Below are 19783 nucleotides of genomic sequence, written 5' to 3' on the forward strand. Positions count from 1 at the left end.
CCTTCTTTATTTTTCTTGCATTAACAATAAACAAACTTTTGCTTCTATGGGGTTTAATCAGATTAAAGTCTAAAAATTATGGATGGAATTTATGCAACAATCGACTCTTTTTAATATTGCATGGTAAATTAAATTATTTTTGTTATTTGCTGAAATTTTTTACATATATATACGATGGGGGTGGTAATTTTGGGCTAGCAATTAGATATTTTCAACTTCTAAGTGACTTGTAAAAAAATGAGTTTTTTACCCCTTGTTATTTAATAAAAAATTAGTCTATTGGAGAAACTTCCATACATATTTGTGCAAATGTGAAATGCTTTATCATTCTGTAGAAATATTTTTATCACCATGATTTTAAAATATCTGTTATGTTAAATAACTAGTCCATTGATGCGCATAGAGTCAATATAATATTCCGTTAGCTTTTGTTTATTAGAAGGTATTATCACTAACTTGGTTTTGCTTTATATTAAAGATAGTAAATTTTTGTAGAACAGATCATATAAAACTTTATTTGCTAGTCTCATACATAGAATAGCTTTATAATAATAATATTTGAAGAAAAAATGTTTTGAAAGATACTCAACTGATATATAAATATATTAACTGGACAACTTAAAAAATTATTATTTGTGATAAGTAATGAACATGGAGTCAGTGTGCAAGACTTCAGTGTGCAAGTTGAGCATTTATAGTTTTCATTTTTTAATAGAATATTAATATTGAGATCATAATTTTTCATAAATGATATTTTTCTATTAAATTTAACAACCTGAAAAGGGTATTATTTTGATTTAGATTAGGGTGGCTCAATTGATAGAGTATTTTTATTTATTTTTTCTATTGACAGGCACTAAACTTCTCGTTCCTTGTCTTGTAAGATGCTGGAAGTGTCGCTCATTTAATGTTGCCTGGTCCGGTCGGCACAAGTATTTATTATTTTTTTAAGGGCATGAAATTTCAATTCTAAAGATATAAACTAGACTAAAATTTTTGCTTGCCACTACATTCAATAAAAATTAGGACAATTTTTAAAATGTAAAGATATGTAGTAGAACTAGATAACTTTATGATGACCAAAAGCATGAATGTAGACTTAAAATTATTACAATAATAATTATATTAAAAAATCAAATTTATGTTTCTAAAAGCAATAGTTTTACAAGTGCAATGCGGACAACTTAGCATTTTTTTATTCTAAATCGAAGAAATTTAGAATTAGTAATTTTTTATTCTTAATTGATATCAAAACACTTGCATGCTTTGCTGAGGCAAATTATCCAAACGTACATAGTATTTTATAAAAAGATAAAAACTTATTAGCATGTTTAAAATATTTGATAGACACTGGCAAGTGAAAATTTCGCACCCTGTTTTATGGTACTATAATGCATGAAATTTAAGACATGCAATATGAATTAATTAATTGTGGATTTTTTTACAAGACTAGCATTCTTCAAATTACAGCATTTTATTAATTTTCAAAACAAAATGATATAAAAAGCCAAATATTACTTTCATACTCTTTATTAAAAAGTCGAACACACATAGCCAGTGGAATTTCATTGTTAAAAAGCTACATTGTAAATCACATTTCATCACAAAGTAATAGATTTCTATTTCAGAATTTACAGGCGAAAGGAAGGTTGAATGTACATTGCACATATACAGTAAAAAGGAATGATAAAACTTTGAGACAAGTCCTTTTTTTTTACAGTCAATATAGTTCTACAAATTAGATTTGGCAACACAGGGCATTGCATTCTATCAAACATCTCTTTCAAGAGTAGATATTTACAACTTTAAAATGTTATTAAAAATATACTTCAGCTGTTTGTACAGCACTATGCCACAAAGTAGCAATGACAGATGATCGATGAAGGAAAAAAGAAAGTAAAAGTTAATTCTTAGTATGAAATTGAATCAGCAGTGAAACTTAATTTTAACAAAGTCATTGTTTTGTTCAGGGTATTAAATATTCGGAAAGCACACAGATTGATTTATTACTATTACAATAGTTGCAGTTGGTGAGAATAGGGAAATAAAATTTTTTTTTTGTTCAAAATATGGAGGAAATACTTAGCCCCAAATTTAGATTTTCTAACTTACACCATAAGATAATAATCATCCTAATTTATTGTTAAAACTTTTAGACATAACCTTATAAACCTAACCATAATGACCGAACTAAGCCTCTGAACATTATTGAAGAAAATTCTGATTCTAATGTATTTTTAAAACTTTGTGACCTAACCTTACCATAATGACCTAGTTGAATCTCTGAGCATTGTAGAAGAAAATGTAGTTAAAATAATAATAAAAATGTTTTTTTGGTTTTATGGAAGTGTAAAATTATTCATTATATTCATCAATAAAACAACTTTTTTTGGTGTAGTAAAAATACAAGAACAATAAAGTATCCTGAGTTTTGAATAACATTTACTAAATCAACTACTATTTTTTTTATGTAACTAATGGTTTTTTTAATTTTTTAATATAAATAATTACATAATAATTTTTTAACAGTAAGCCAAAGATTCAGAGTAATCAAATATGGATATCTGATTATTTTTAGGAAAAACTTTTTTTAAAATAAAAATAAGTTGATACTTGGTCTTGTTAAGTAGTTAAATGCATTTTTTTAAAAAATGTTTTTCAATTAAAAAAAAGAAAAAAACACATAGTTGTGATTTTTCTCAATAATGTTTTCGTAATGAATTAAAATAAAATCTATAGGAAAACTTAAGCCTTTGGATGCAATAAATTGTTTCAAATAATTATTTTCAATAGTTTTACCTCAATAAATGGAAATTTTTAATTGAAAATATTTTTAATTTATTAGAAGCATCAAATTGGTATTAAAAAAAAAGCTAATATTTTTATGAAGTAAACAATTTGACAAAAGCAAAAAAAAAGTTTCACTGCTAAAATGCTGAGGCATTCAAACATATTCAACCAACCTTTCGAAAGAAACATGGTACAAATAATTTGAACTTATTGAGTCAAGGTCACTTGAGGTGGACTTGGTAGTTTATTCATAAAAATATCACAGGGAATATGACAATCAATCAAGTATTCCCATTTCCTTGCTTTTACTGCAGGTTTCCAATTGCAAATGTGAATGTTAATTCACAAGTGACAAAAGCATAAATAATTTCAATGTTCTTCCCTCGCTTTCCAAGTAGCTTCCCCCCTTTTTGCATATACATACTTTATACATTTAAAAAAAAAAACAATGCACCTGGTCTTTTTTTTTTTTTTAGAATGTAATAAATTAGTATTTTTTTTTGTGAGGACAAAAAGAGCATACTTTGGCATGAATAGGGCCTATTTTTCACCTTCTTGCTATGATCACTTAGACAAGTCATTGCTTGCAAACTTAAACAGATATAATTTATTGGGAAGTATGTTAATGGAAGATTTAATGTCACAAAAATAAGTTTCTATTACTTGCCACAAAAAAAAAAAAAAAAAATGCATACTAAAAAAAAATGCAATAAATGACAGATAAATAATTATGCACTTCGAATACAATAAAAATAAAATGATATAGAATACCGTATATCTCAGTGTATAAGTCAACCCCTGAAAAAAATCAAATATGAAAATTTCTAAACATAAAATAATAATTCTAAAAAGTTCTAGTGAGTTAAAATTATAAATATAACATATTAAAAATAGTTTATAAAGAGTTTAAATTGATACTGATTTATTCATATCTATCTCATTGTTTTTAATGCATCGATGCTTCACAATCAAATGCTCGACTTTATTATGACTTAAAGCAATCCCCCGATTTTCATAAAACTTTGGGACTTATACACTGGGATATATGGTAATACTATTGACAAATATAATTAATTAAACTCAGACACTATGAATTTTTAATTCTGTATAAAATTTATAACTGTTTATTGCACATTATAAACTTATCTTAATTTAACTTAATGAAAAATATGTTCATTTGAGCAATAATTATTATAATATAAATATTGAATTTTAATATCTATACTTAATAAAAGCCCTATTCATTTTAAAGTATCAGTGAATCGTCTTATCCCAAGTCACCTCATGATAACAGGCTATATGGCAGTGACGTCATGCTTTGATTTATTGGCCTTATATAAATGATTATTCCATAATACATAGCAACCTTCTATTATAAAACTATTTTAACTGCAGATAACAAAATACAATGGAGCCAAATAAATTAGTAAAATAAATAATAAAAAAAATATTATTTTAACAGAAAAACAAGTATAAAGTACAAAATTCACATAAAATTTTTTAAAAAAAAATCTATATTTTTACACATTATAATTACATAAATGTAGCAAAAATTTAAATCAATAAAACCATTTTCACCTGATCTTAAACAATTATTCAGAAAAGATTTTTTATTATTTTCTAGTGTTAAATAAGTTTCTGTTCTTTAAAAATTCACATGTGAGAAGCAAAAGTAATGACTAAACCTAATTAATTTTACTATTTTTTTTTTTTTTTTGCTTCAGAAACTCATAAGGATATATTTAAAAAAAATTTATTTAATTTCCAGCAATAGTTTGTAAAAAACTAAGGGAAAAAACGAAAATAATTGGAATAAATAAAATAAATACATAATAAATGCTTTTTATAACATTAATTTAGTTGGACTCCAAAGTATTTTTGAACACAAAAACATTTTAAAACTGAACAATCAAAAAATAAGTTTTGGAAGCACATAATAATAATACTAAAAAAAAAAAAATGATTTAGAAAATAATTGCAATAAGTAAAACTTACAGACATATTTAATAAGATTCTAAATAATCATTCTAAATGCTTACAATGAAACCAATAAAATCGACTTAATTTGTGAAAATAAAAATTTTAATTTCCAACACAAAATAAGCAGATTAATTTAATAAAAATTTCTTTTCAAACTTATTTAGAAAGAAAGTTTATACTTGCACTCTTTTCATTCATATGACAAAAAGAAATAAAAATGATTGACTCTGAGTTTATAACATAAAAATTAATACTTTTAAAGAAAAAATTTGAGCAACATCATTCAAAAAACAAATTGAGTATCAATCAATAGATTGAATGTGGAGTGTACTTGAAATTTGGAAAACATATAACACACAAATTTTATTAAGTACATAACACAAACATCAAATACTTAGAACATAATGATGTGCCTAGTCATACAACTTAATATAAAATGAAACATATAAAGCAATATATAAATCATAATAACATTTTAAAAACTATCATAAAAGAAAAGACTAAATAAGCATGGAAAGACTATTTAAAATTGAGCTTTAAACTTTCTTTGACTATCTTGCATTAAACAATCTGAAGTGCAGGAAACTTAATTAAACTTTTAAGTAGAAAATTCTAAAGGTTTACTATAGTATTTAGAAAAAACTATAAAATTTGATCTGCTTTGGTTATACAGTGAATAAATAAAAAAATTGAATGTAACCAGTGTGATCATAGAACTACTATCACAAAAAAAAGAACACTAAAATATACCAAATAGCATTAAGTAGTTACTATGTATAATAATCCAGGTTTTGAAGAAGAAAAAAAGACTTTTTACTTTAAGTATAATAAATAGCATATAAAAAACAAATAAAATTAATATATTACAATAATAAAAAAGCTTCAGTTTTCAAATGATAAAAAGATCTAAGTAAATTGCAAAAGTAGAAAATCTAACTGTACAAAATTCTTATATATAGTGCATTTAACAACATTTTTGCAATATACAAAGTAAACTTTACAATTACCATTCAATCATTGCAAAATGTGAAATATAATTTATAAAATGTACTTTTTTCGTAGAGGGAAACCTAATACAACACAAAAGTTGTTACATAAATAGCATAAAACACTAAAAAAATGTCTAATACCATAGTTTTTAGTAATGTAAATCACCAAATATATTTAACAAAAGCTCCAGTTGTTAATAAACATATGATTCTTTCAGATATACCACTCATAACAATTAATAATTTAATGCCATCATACATGATATAACAAATAGTAAAAACTAGTAAATAGCCGTCATACTGATTTGTAATTAGCAGCACCAAAGAGACTCCCAATATATTTTCATAATTCTGAACTTGATTTATTTTATATTTTTGGTTTGAAAGGATGTTTACATTTTAAATTTACATTTTGTTCAGTTGAAGATAAAAATGAGTTGAGAATGTCTGCTGCAAGTCTCTGACACCTCTGATGACTGTATGAAGTCTTAGTTCAAAGTCTAAGACAGAAGAATGAGAAAAGGCATTTGAACAATTGAAACTAGGTTTATAATTGGTCAGGCATATGCTTTTCCCCTCATTTCAAAAGCATTGCCTTTGTTATATACATATGCATGATCGTCAACACGATTTTTGTTATTCCTCGTATGAGGTGGTTGTTGTGTTTTGTCTCTACGGTTGTAATGACCACGGCCTTCTCCATACCCGTGAGAGGGACCAGCAATTGATGGCCCTGGAGCAGGAGGAGCTGTTGGTCTTGGACCAGGATAGGGAGGTGGTGGCCCAGGAGGCGGTTGTGGCTGAGGTCGATGTCGCTAAAAATAAATTGAACATATACATACTCATTATTCTTTTACATTTTTCATCCAACTTGTACAGAAATGTAATAAAACTTATAATCAGCAACAGATTGTGACCGCAATTGTTATGAACTAAAAGGAAAAATTGTATGAAATGCTAACTTATAATTTACTTGTGGTAAGATAATAACTTAGTGCCAAATGTTTTAGAAATCCTGGTTCTTTCTGTGTTACTGTTTATGAAATGTTTCCAATACAGTGTGAAAATAAAAAATTCCTTCATAACAAGGTCCAAAAATTATAAATGTACCTGAAAGTATTTTTCCTACTTTATGTAGCTAATTAAAACTTATTAAACTTGCTATGGGATTATTTAGACACTTATTCAACAAAAAGTGTAAAACAAGGACAAAAGTATAAATAATAAGTAGTTTGCTTGTTAAAACTTTTAATAGTTTTTTAAAAAAAATTCTATGGTTTTTATTTTTAATCAGTTCAAAAAAATACAAAAACTGTAAATTATTTTTTTAAAAAGATAATTGCAAAGAAACCTTTCGATTAACATAACCGTCAAATATAAACGTCAAATTAAATAGGGTTTCTTAAAATTTAAAACAAAAAATGTTAAAAATAGACAGAAGTATAAATAAAAGTTTATTTTGTTAAACTTTTAATAGTTTTAAAAAAACTTTCTATCATTTTTACATTTGAAACTAGAATCTAGAAAAGAAAAAAAAAATATAGCAGTTCCGTAAAAGAATAGTTTAGAATAGTTAGAATAGCATAAGTTTTATAAATTGATCTATTTTTTACAAACTCTAACAATATAAAAAATTTTTTCCTTAGATTTAAAAAAAAAAGGAAACTAGCAGTGAATATTATTTAAACTTATTTACCTTTCTTCGAAGAGTATCAGCAGGATGTCGTAAAGTATCTTGAATCCTCAGGGCCGGAGCTCTGTTAGGATTACTACTCGGTGTGTGGACGGCACAGCACTTTATGAAAATGCCCATGAATATTAAAAATCCCACACCAGATAACAGTACACCCCACCAGCAACTCTGGAAAAGGGAATTAAAATTAAAAACAAATACAGTACATGCACACACATTTCTTATCAGAATTGGCAAGTTTTTTTTACAATCGACAGTATTATCAGTTTTAATCATGGTCTTAACTGCCATGTGAAAACCCAAAATTTTGGTGTAGAAAATAATTAATCGACATTATAAAACTGAAGTAACTGTAAATAAAAGTACAAATAAAATTAAAAAAGATCAATCAATAAAGTTCTTCAATGTTATTTTAACAATAAACCTTTTTGTTTTGGCAATTACTGTCAAAAATTCAAAATTTTGGTTTTAATTTATAATCTATTATAAATTTAGAACAATTAAAATAAAAATATGTAAAATTGCAATTTATCTAATATGTTAATTTTTTAAATTACTGATAATAACTTAATTAAACACACACTTTAATAACTGCCAAAAACATTTATATTTTTCGTTAGTTGTACTTTAGTTTACTTATCAGAGAATATATTATAATTATCATTCATAGTTAATATTGTAAGCATTAATAACGAATTTACATTTAAAGATTTATAATAAATATTGAGAATAAGACAACACTTACACTATTATGAGACTACTTTTGTTTTACTAAGGCTAAATAAAATCTGGCTCAACTGTGGCATAAAATTAAAATTCATACTTAGATTGATAATAATTAATAATTCATAGTTATTATCTGTGATATAAACAGAATAGTTATAATATATCAAATAATAATGATCTTAAATTATAAATATAACCATGTTTAAAAAAAAAAAGAGGTAACAGTTTAAATTACTTTGACTTCATATTTTATACTCAATATATAATATGAATCATAATTATAATGCAAGTAATAATGTGTATGATTTAAACAGTAATTTGACTTTGAATAAAATATGTCCAGTGATAGAAAAGCCTGCCCTATATTTTTGATAGTTTTTGTCAGATTTTTACAGGTTTTTGATGTGACCTATCAAAAACCAGTTTTTGAGGTCAAAATCCCAACCTTGCTTCAAACACACATTAAAGGTCATAAGATGTATGCACGAAACTTTAAATATATATATATATATATTTTCTCCAGATAGATTAACATTTTTCACAGTACATAAATTGCGTGACTTTCTATAAAATCAGTTTAAAAACATCTATAAAAATTTTAATGCTTGTTTCAAAGCTTTTTTCATTGCATTAATTTTAGGTTGGACAACAGAAATCTCCATAATAATCATTCCAGATCCACATCTGGCCACATGCGAATTCATGTTTTTAGAACATAGAAGACATATCAATAGCTCCCACTTTAAGGCTCGCTTAGTTTTGTCACATTTTTTTAGAATATAGAAGACTGCACATTGACCAGTCAAGAATTGTACTTCACACCACTAATACATGTACACAGTAAATTCCAATCAATATTGGGAAGTAAAAATTAATTTGGAAAGATTAAAATCAATTTGGGCTAATTAATTTTAAGTCAATTATTATAGCACTCTAAGTAATATTTTTTTTTTTTGTGTCACTAATTTATGGGTCAGAAAAATGTCATGGAGTTAGATTTAAATGGTAAATTATGTATGCTTTACTTGCCAAATCAATAACAACTTTCTAATTTTTTTTTAAAATTTAAATTTCAAAACAAAAAAGAGGCATTCATATCATCATCTAAAATTTTTTTGTGAGAAGTAAATCATTATAAGACAAACATAAACAGAATTGCTTTTGCAAAAATAAAGTTTTTGCTTTCCTTTCAATATCTTTTTTATGCTTTTTGGAATTTTTTTTTAAATATCTTTTTATGAATGAATATCCAAACATAGGAATTTTAGATTATTAATAAACAGTTTGAACATTTGGAGCTCATTTGTCCTTTTGGCTTAAAAAAATGATATAATTTTCTTCAACACACAAAATGCAAAAATCATAAGTAATAGACTTACTGTAACCCATTGCTTTATAGTTTTTAATGTCTTGTGATTGAAGAGAAGATTTTTTAGCCTTGCAAGAGGACCTTCTGCATCAACAGCACGACACTTTTGAAAAACATCACAATATCCTTTAAAATCATTGCACGGAGAACCAGGCCTTAGCTTAATGCCACTTATATTCTTCATTTTGGAAATAACATACGTACTTCGGCATGTACTTTCTTTTCCTGTAACAAATTTAAAACAGTAGCAATTAAAAACAATATAAACTATAAAACTGCTCCCCAAAACAGGAAAATAATAAAAACTTCAAAAAAGCAGGATAAGCATTACTTTGAATTAAACATTCAAGAAAAATCTCACTCTAAAATGTATTTCTAAGCAAAACAATATATATATATATATATATATATATATATATATATATATATATATATATATATATATAATGTTGTTGCCGAGTCGAAGGATTAAAACACTTTTTCAACATATTTTTGAATATTTATTAAAAAATATATCAACTCCAAAATCACATAAATATCAAACATAAATTTATTACAATATATTATTTTGAGGAATCATTAGTCGATTAAATAAGAGTTAAAGTTGTTCAAATTATAAGCCAGTTAAGTTTTATAAGGAATAAAAGTATGCTCAGAAAAAGAAAATGTGTAAATATTTTATTTCCCAGACTTAAATTGATGCTTCACAAGAAAGAATAAAAAAGAGTAGACTTGAATCACTAAAACAGGCACTTCCATACTTTTTATTATACAAGTAACAAATGTTTAGCCTTTAATTAATTTAACATATAATTGTGTCTAGACAGAATTGCAATTGAAAAAATAATAAAGAGCAACTATTTAAAATTGCAAAGGGATTCACTTTTGTACTATTGTCTTGGGTGGATGAGTGGGAGATAAAACAATAAACAGTTTTTTGCAGTAATTAAAATAATAATAATAATGGATGAAGCAGGAAGCTTTGTGCTTGAAATTGCAATAGCTATGTAACAGCATTCTTTATTTAGTAAACAAAAATAGTAAATCACAGTTGAATCAATAAATATGGTTATGGTTGCAGAACTGCATATGGTATGATTACTAAAAGAATTATTTTAAGAATGTTAATTAAATACATTGATTTAAGCAAACACATTATCCCTGCAGAATAGCTAAGAAAGTTTTAAGGTCAAAGGGTTGCTATCTATCAATCTAAATGGAGAAAGTGAATGTCCCGTTTCGACCAAATTCGTTTTTTCATTAACAGTTTTCAGACAAGCTGAAATGGAGTTGATTCTAAAAATGAACAGTCCTCATAGTAATCGAAAATATAAAATAACTCATGCTGTTCTCTAAGATGTGAAGTAATTTTATTATAGATGTGAATTCTTAGAGAATCAGGAATAGAAGAGAACAAATGAATTTGAATTTTTTAATAATAGAATTGAGAAGGCACTTTAGGAAAAAAAATAATGTTAAAAAGTTACAAACCTGGATCTTGGCAAGCTACTTCACACATTTGTTCAGGTTTAGCTTGGTGTTCTTCTGTTAGAAAGCATTCTTCCATATCATATCTTTGGCATATAGATCCAATACACTCCCCACTCCAGCAAACCTGCGTACCTTCATTACAAATTGTTCGATTAGGTTTCGATGAAGGTGCAGGACATTCAGCAGCAAAGCCACTGTTAACTTATTAAGGAAAACTTGAGAAAGACTAAGACCATTATAATCTAAATATCCAAACTAAAGCTATATAGAATCTTATGACACTCAAGACAGGAGATACTATGGTTATCTTTAAAAAGTGAAACACTGATTTAGCCAATTGCAATAGAAACTCGAGACTAATTTATAAAAAGCAGCAAAAAATATCAGTAATTCTTATTTTAGTCTGAAATATAAAACTGGTAATAAACATTTTTAATGCATTAAAAAGTATGCATTAAAAGTTAATGCATTTAAAAGAAGTGTGTGGCAGCCCAAGGGGACTACTTTGAAGGGGATTTGTATTAAATAATTATATCATAATAAACGTTTATTTTATGAACAAAAGTGGGATACTTTTTGATCACACCTCGTATATCTTTAACTTACATGAAAATAGGGATTTAAGAAAATTTTCTTTAATGTTAAGTTATATTTAAAAAAATTATAAAAATAAATATTTAATTATTCTATACATGAGACAAAAACGCAAATTTCAGAAAAGTATCAATATAAATATCTAGAACTACAAAACTAAGATATCAGCTCGAACTAAAAATAAAATTAATAATACTTAAACTAAGGGCTGAAAAAAAGAAAGAAAAAAACTAGGGAGACCGAAAAAGACTTAAATCTAATTTCTTATATATTTAGTTCTTTTTCTTCAAAGTTAAGATATAAATAAAATATATATATTTTTTTAAAGAAATTTGTAAAGCATACACCAGTTACAAAACTATACACTTGAATTCTTGTTTTTTAGCAACTCAACATGTGGCATAAAATTATTTTTCCTGTTAACAAATGCAAAAAGAAATTTCAGTGAAATAAGTGGAAAAGTTATGAAAAGGATACTCGCAGCGAGATTCTTTGGTGCAATCAGACTCAGCTTTACACAATCTGCCTTTGCTGATGTAATTGCAACTGAAATCACAACATGGACCACGACTAGGACTAGAAGAAAGAGATAATTTTTTTTAATTAAAAATATTGATATCACAAACATGCTATAAATAAAACACAAATAATATAATTCAAATCAATTCCACTACAGAGTGGCCACTAACACTCAGAAAATTAAATTCCCTGATCCTACCAAATTTCTCTGAATTTTGCAACCCTGGTAAGCATTTGATTATAAATTTTATAGTTGTGTGCTTTATTCTCCTGCAAAAAATATATTACAGAATATAATTCAATTTATTTTTTCTTACAATTTTGTTTTGCACTACTTGCCATTCGTAAAAAAAATTATAATAAGACCAATTTACAATAATAATAATAATGGACTATCAGGTACAATAAACTCCAATTAATCCATTTTCTCTGACTTTTTGCATATTTTTGCATATATTATTACCTGCTATTTCCCTAATTTTTACAAATTGATAAAATTCCTCAACTTTTTCCCTTTCTCCTTTTTCTGGGGCTACCTTGTCTAAAAGTTGTTTAATACATATTATCATAGCTGCAAAAAAAAAAAAAAAAAAAAAAAAAGAACACAAAGCATGACAAAATTAGGGGTAATTGTGACTTAAAGTGAAAAACCCTGAATATTTTATGTGCAAAAAATCAATATCAAGATATCAATTTATATACTGGCTTCATATTTGGTATAATTTTTTAATTAACTTTTATTATTTAATTACCTACTAATGAAGAATATCAAACCTTTAAATTAACTAGTAATTAAAAAAAAAAATTCTTACAAGATTGCGATATTGGATTGGGCGAATATGAATCACAATATAGCGTTTTAAAATCACGTGAATATAAATTGGGATATTGGATTAAAAACAAGAAAAAGCTAATTGCAATATTGAATTTATAAATTGCGTGAATATGAAAATCGATGTTTCATATTATAATCACGCGAATATGAATCGCGACATTCGATTTTAAACTTGAATGAATACGAATAGCGATGCGGGGGTTTTAAAAATATGTGAACACAAATCGGGGTGTACATTTTTTAAATCGAGTGAATACGAATAGCAACGCTTAATATTTAGATCAAGTAAATATGAAAATCTATGTTTGATATTGAAATCCCGTGAATAAGAATCACGATACCAGCAGATTCCAGCGTAGTTTCAAATAATCGAAATGGCGAAAATCCACCAAATCAAAGTGGCAGAAGTATCATATGTATGTAAACGTCTCATTAACAGGATTCAACAAAAGTTTCAAAATTTCGTCAGATTATAAGTTTTTAAATTAAGTCCATAAACTAATGGTTTTCAGATGAGTAGAATTATGCGAATATTCAAGGTTAAATCCATGGCCTGCTTCTAATTTTAAGACCTGCCCGAGCTGAAAGAAAATCAGAATAAAAAGTAAAAAAGGAGGTAGAATATCGAAAAATCAGAATGACGTAAAATCGCATTTTTGAAAAAAGGCTAAAAAATAGGAACAAATAGATTTAATCATAACAGATAGCAGCTATGATATTATTGTAAATTAAAAAAGTACAAAAAAATTAAAATTTTCTTCAAATTAGCAGAATTAATAACGTTATTATGAAATAAAAATATTTTTTAATTAAAAGAGCTGTACCTCAATAATATTTTGTTTCTTCATAAAAATAAGTTTTAAGAAAGATAGAAATAAAAGTTGCACAAACCTGCATTTGTGAGGTGCTCTTAAATGACAAGGAATAGCAGGTTCACCGCGATTTAAAAATTTTCCTACTTCTTTAGGATAACAACATTTTTCTGTACATTCTTTCTCATCATAACCACAATCACATTCTTCTCCATCTTCAACAATTTTATTACCACAGAAAGCACCATCATCTTCTGCAATAATAATAAGCATATATATTAAGAATTTTTTTTAAATTTCCAGTGAAAGGTCATTTTTTATAAACAATAAGTCTTAAATACCAGTTGAAAAGCAACTAAACAAAACAAATCTAGAAAAATATCTTCAATATGCACTTACTTTCGAAACAGTTCTCCTTCCCTTCATTGCTAAATACGGCTCTTAACACAGCACTAATGTTATGTATACTGCATTCAGAAAACTTATTATTATGCGGTCTGTCACCAGAGGTAGCACTGGCATACATAATGTAGTTTCCTTTAGCACCACCTGGTCTACATTCTTTTGGATAATCATGCTTAAAGAAAAAAAAGAAAAAAAAAAGAATATTATAAAATATTAGACAGTATTTCTAATTTATCAACTAATTATAAATTACGAGCATAGCCAAATAAATTTTTTTCTTCTTAGATTTTACAGCTAATGAACTAAAGAAGACCGAAATAAATAATTCATTTTTATTTACTTAAAGTAATAAATTTTTGAAATATATAAAATGATTTTTCTTTTGAATTTATGTGCATTGAAAGTTTAAGAATTTTGTTCAACTTAAAAAATGTCGACTTAATTAAACACAGTTCAAAATTTATTTCTCATAATTTTTTTGGACTCAATATTGACACAAAACTTAGTTCAGAGAAGAACACGATAGCCTTCCCATATAGCTAACAGATATATACAGATGCCCACTTTTAAAATTTTTGAGCACTTGAAACATGTAGATTGATATTTCCAATTTGTATATCTTTGAAGCGAATGAAAATTTTAATCAAGTAATCTTTTACTTGGAATTATTTATTTAACATACATACATTATCCAAAAGAAAAAAATTCTTGGCAGAGAAATTTGCAAACGAATTAGCTCATGTTCTGTGACAATTAAAATAGATCAAAGTTTAATTCAAGATTTATTAACAAAATTATGCAAAAATGTTAGAAGTATAGTCAAACAGTATAGTGAACACGGTTTATAGTGAACTCCCGGATATAGTGAACGAAATATTCGGTCCTGTGCTTTGCTATACACGTATAATGTTATTTTTTGTGGATATAGTGAACCAAAAAAGTGAGGAAGTTGGATATAATGAACTTTTTTCTGTCTCCGACTGATTTTTTTCATTTTTTTTTTTTTGTAAAAATTTTGAAATTTCTACTTCAAAATAAATAAAACACATCTACCAATGTTTAAAACCATCTATAGAGGGGAATGTAGCGATAAGCATTTTTTCTTGTTTGCTTCTTTTATTTCACTTTCCAATCCCTAAACAAATCAAGCAGATGTTTCCAACTCAGGCAGATGATGCACCTGTAAGGTGTCAGTGGGATCAATATGCATTTTCTGTCAGAGTTAATGAGTAATTATTCGTTATTGGTCAAAGGGTTGGACACTAATATGTGCCGATATGGCCCTCATTTCAACTCCTTTTTGCTCTCAGTTCAGTTAAAAAAAAGTCTGCAAACAAGTGTCTCAAATTTAACTATGGACACCAGTAAACGTAAAACGTTCTCCATTGATGCTAAAATGGGCATAGTCAGAAATATTTAAAATGGACGCAATCAAGTTGATATTTGAAGGGAATATAAACTATTTAAATCTGCAGTTTGTAACATATGGAAAAATAGACAATAATTTCTGCTCATGAAAAAAATTTAGAAGGCAGAAAAAAGTTGAGAAAAGCAGATCACAAGGATGTTGAAGAAGAATTGCTGAAGTGGTTCACCATTAGAAGAAGCCGCAATCTTCCAGTATCTGGACAAATGTCGGTGAATGTATTAAGCGATTTTATGAGACTAATTTTATGTGCTCGAATGGCAGGTTAGACAGGTTTAAAAAGCGGAATAACAGAAATTAAGGAAAAATTATCTGAGAGTCAGGAAGAGTTTCCAGATCTGATGTTAAGGATTGCTCATCAGCTAAAAATTACTAATTTTTTTTTTGTTGGACGCAAGACGAAGAATAATGAAAAATAACATATTTTTTGCTACTACATAATATTTTTCAGTCAATTATTTGAATAATGCGTAATAAAAGGGAGGAGTTTGGGAACCATTAGTTAAATTACCTACATAACGGATATGGTGAACTCCCGATTATAGTGAACAAAAATTTCGGTCCCTTGAAGGTTCACTATAGCGGGGGTTTGACTGCATTAACATACAGCAATGTTACAAATACTTAAATATATAAACAAAAACATAATAAAATACACATATCCAAGTTAGAGGCAAAAAAAAAAATAATATATGCTTTAAAATAACTTTTTCGTGATTTCAGAACTGACAAATGAATAGATTGCTAAAATAAGTAAAAATTAACTTATAAAAACCTAAAACCTTTGTAACCTCTCAAGAAAATTTCATTAATTTGGACACTGCAATGCAAAATAAATTCATCAGAATATTAATAAAATAATAATATTTAGGCAATATTATTTACACTATAAAAATGGCATGACATCTATAGTATTGCGATGGAGAGAAATAGAATACTTACAGGAGATCCAAAATTGTGACCAATTTCATGTGCTAGTGTTAATTCAGACACCTTCGGTGGTACACGGCTATTGTAGTTTACAAATGTGATAACACCTGTATTCAAACTTCTTTTTGTTTGAACTTGTCGGCCAGCAATATTTTCAGTGTAAGATTTGTATTTCTCGCAAATACCACCTGAAGCGCCTAGAAAAATTAGCATCAGTTAACAGTTTTCAAGAAATAATCAGAGATGCCATCATGTCCTACTTACAGGGCAAAATATTTCTAATCATAGTAAATTTAGAATACTTTCTATTTAATTAATTCGATTTAAAGTTATTTTGTTCACCATCACATATAAATAATTTGGAAGTTCATATAACATGCAACTTTGCAGCTGTCATCTAATGTCCAGCTTTTTAAAATGTCGGCAAACTTAAAAACAGAATTTAGTTTTTCATGAAATTTTACAAACTTTTTCACAGAATATAGAACAGTTGATATAACAGCACAATTAATCATTTTAAACAAGAAATATAAAATATTTTTAAATGGACTTTAATAATAATTAACAAATAAACTATAAAAACATTAATACTTGAAGACCTCCAATGAGTAAACTCGAAATGGAAACAAACTTATTGCTTTGAGTAAAATATTGTAACAATATTAGAATTATTTTGTCGTAATGGTATGTATATGATAAATTAATGAATAGACACTTCTTAATATTTCACTTCATCAAGAAATTGCACATTACCTAACTTTTTTTAATAATAAAAAATTATATCCATTTATTATAAATGTTACAAATCCATTTAATCTCAGAGATTAATGAATTTATATTTTATTAAACCTAGTGCAGTAAAAAATGTTTATATTTCAAAAACTTTAATTTAAAAGAATTTTGTTCAATAAGTTTATATTCATAATAGCAGTTAGCACCTTCGATTAGAAAATGAACACTAAGTGTTTTCCTCTTTTAACACGTTTCATGTAACGTGTTTCTAACATGTTTCAGCACTTGATCATGTGATTGGACATACTCAATTCATAACACTGCATTTGTAAAGAATATAAAAAACCTCCCATATTTTTTCATGTTCCTAATTTATTTGTCAGATTCATTCTGATTCTTTAATTTAGAGGAAATTTTAGAGTTTTCATGTTTCTCCTGAGCTGTATAAGCCCTGAAAATTTATTATAACTTGCACATAGGTAAATTTTCTAGACTGTTGAATAAATTAATAATTGCTGTACACAAACATGCTTCTAAACACGTTGTTTAAAAAGGCATTTTATTTCAGCTTTATTAAACTAAAATTTTCAAACATTGAAAACTAGCAAACTCATAGTTAAATTTAATAGGGCTTTAATAAAGTCTCATGGTTTCAAACTTAATAGTTTCATAAAATTTAAGAATTTTTAATATGTTTATGCAATATCATAAATACCTACTAAGTTTTCAAAAAACTTATTTCTAAAATCAGCTTGATCCATAGTTTTATTTTTTAAATTTGTATTCAAAAAATGCTTTTGACTATGAAGGAAAAGAAAAAACAGTAATAAATAATACTAATCATTCAATCAACTTGTTATAAATGTTTATAAGTAATTTGATTATCTGAATACTTGATTATCTAAATTAAATCCAGACTCAATTGATAACTATGTTTAGAACTTAACTATATTTAAATTAAAATGTAAAATATAAAATATTATGAATGTTTACATAAAGTTTTTAAATTTGAGTACCTGAAGCAGAGGCAACCCAAGCTAATCCTAGAGTTCCTCCAGAAAAATCACGGTATGTAAAAATATAGGCTAAGCAGAAGTCATCGTGATTAAACTGAGAGTTCAAATTCAAAAAATTCGAGACATCTATGTTTGGTGAACAAAAAGGATTGGCACGTTTACTCCTTGGTTCACAAACTCGTGTGTCATTGATCTAAAACAAAATACAGTAAATTCTCATTTAAAAGATACAAAAGTAAGTTGCGTGAAGAATAACAATGAATTATTTGACAAACATTTAGAATTAACTTCATTTCATAAAAACAATAAAAATAATTAAAAACTAGTAAAATATCAGTTTTTAAGCTAAAATGAAAGATGTTAAGGAAAAAAAAGTACATTGCATCTGTGAATGGCCCGTGTTACAATTTGCAAGATTTTATAACAAAGTTGTAATGATATTCCTTAGTACTCGAAATTCCAAACACAGATTCCTTCAATTTGGTTATTGTAATCCATTAATTAGAAAAGCACAAATTTTAAGCTCACATACGTTAGTTACAATTTGACATTTCAATACAGCTTACTACAGATGAGCTGTCTTTTTTTATGGGTGGTCTGCATGAATCGCAGATCACAATAAGCAAGAATTCTAGGTGTGTCATTGTTCAGCTTTCATTTTATGCAGATTATATAAATTGTTAACGCAGATGCAAGAAAAATAACTTGTGCATCTACCTGCTTAATATTCATAGACCAATTTAATTTTTTCATGTTATAGAAACTGGTAGAGTAAAAGTCTGAACAAGAAATTTAAAGTAACTTAATAGTAACAATCACAAGTGAAAATTCCTTTAACTGGGGGATATAATCATAAGTATTGAGAATAGTATATAAAAGGAATAAGCACACAAAAATTAGATGAACATGGCTAACAGCAGTTAAAACGATAAGAGAGGAACAAAAATAAAAATGTATTCTGATGAATTACTAAAATTTCCCAACAACCAGACTTATGCTCTAAATAATGGTGACAAAGAACTGAATCATAAAACTATTGATATTATTAATTTTGATATAAACAGGGATGACATTGGCCAAAAGGCAAAAAAGCTGAATTTTCACGCAAGTAAATCTTACATGCGTGTAATTGCTTAATAATAAATTCCAGATAACTATGTGTTGATATAAAATTGTGTACTAATTTATTAATACATGAATACATACATATATGAATATATAATCAGTGAAGACATTTACGCGCTATAGCGCGTAAAATACGCAAAAAATTGAAATCGGACGCAAAAAAATGATCGCTACGCGTCCCGCGGGACGCGTAAATTTTTGAAGAAAGTTTATAAATTTCCCGACTTTTTAATCTTTGATATCGAAACATTTTAATAAAATCGAAAAATTGGGACGCAAAAAATAAATCGGTATGCATCCTCGGTATAAAAAAAAAAAAACCCTGTCTCCAGAGTTAGACCAACACATGTT

General features: G+C 26.7%; 1 protein-coding gene across 1 annotated transcript in view; it reads right to left on the minus strand.

The window, feature by feature from the left end:
- Positions 1 to 6120: 6120 nt before the first annotated feature.
- Positions 6121 to 19783, minus strand: part of kuz (zinc-dependent metalloprotease kuz) — a 50437-nt gene continuing 36774 nt past the window's right edge. The window contains exons 6-14 of the mRNA XM_043039550.3: positions 18308 to 18500; positions 16572 to 16756; positions 14198 to 14375; positions 13878 to 14052; positions 12110 to 12208; positions 11039 to 11232; positions 9558 to 9772; positions 7456 to 7620; positions 6121 to 6574 (exon numbers count right to left, since the gene is read on the minus strand). Of these exons, the coding sequence (XP_042895484.1) occupies positions 6317 to 6574; positions 7456 to 7620; positions 9558 to 9772; positions 11039 to 11232; positions 12110 to 12208; positions 13878 to 14052; positions 14198 to 14375; positions 16572 to 16756; positions 18308 to 18500 (1662 nt within the window). The 3' untranslated portion in view covers positions 6121 to 6316. The remainder of the gene's footprint in view (positions 6575 to 7455; positions 7621 to 9557; positions 9773 to 11038; positions 11233 to 12109; positions 12209 to 13877; positions 14053 to 14197; positions 14376 to 16571; positions 16757 to 18307; positions 18501 to 19783) is intronic.

This window comes from Parasteatoda tepidariorum, chromosome 5 (assembly GCF_982258835.1).
Source record: "Parasteatoda tepidariorum strain Cologne lab strain chromosome 5, Ptep-v5.0, whole genome shotgun sequence".
Taxonomy (NCBI): Eukaryota; Metazoa; Arthropoda; class Arachnida; order Araneae; family Theridiidae; genus Parasteatoda; species Parasteatoda tepidariorum.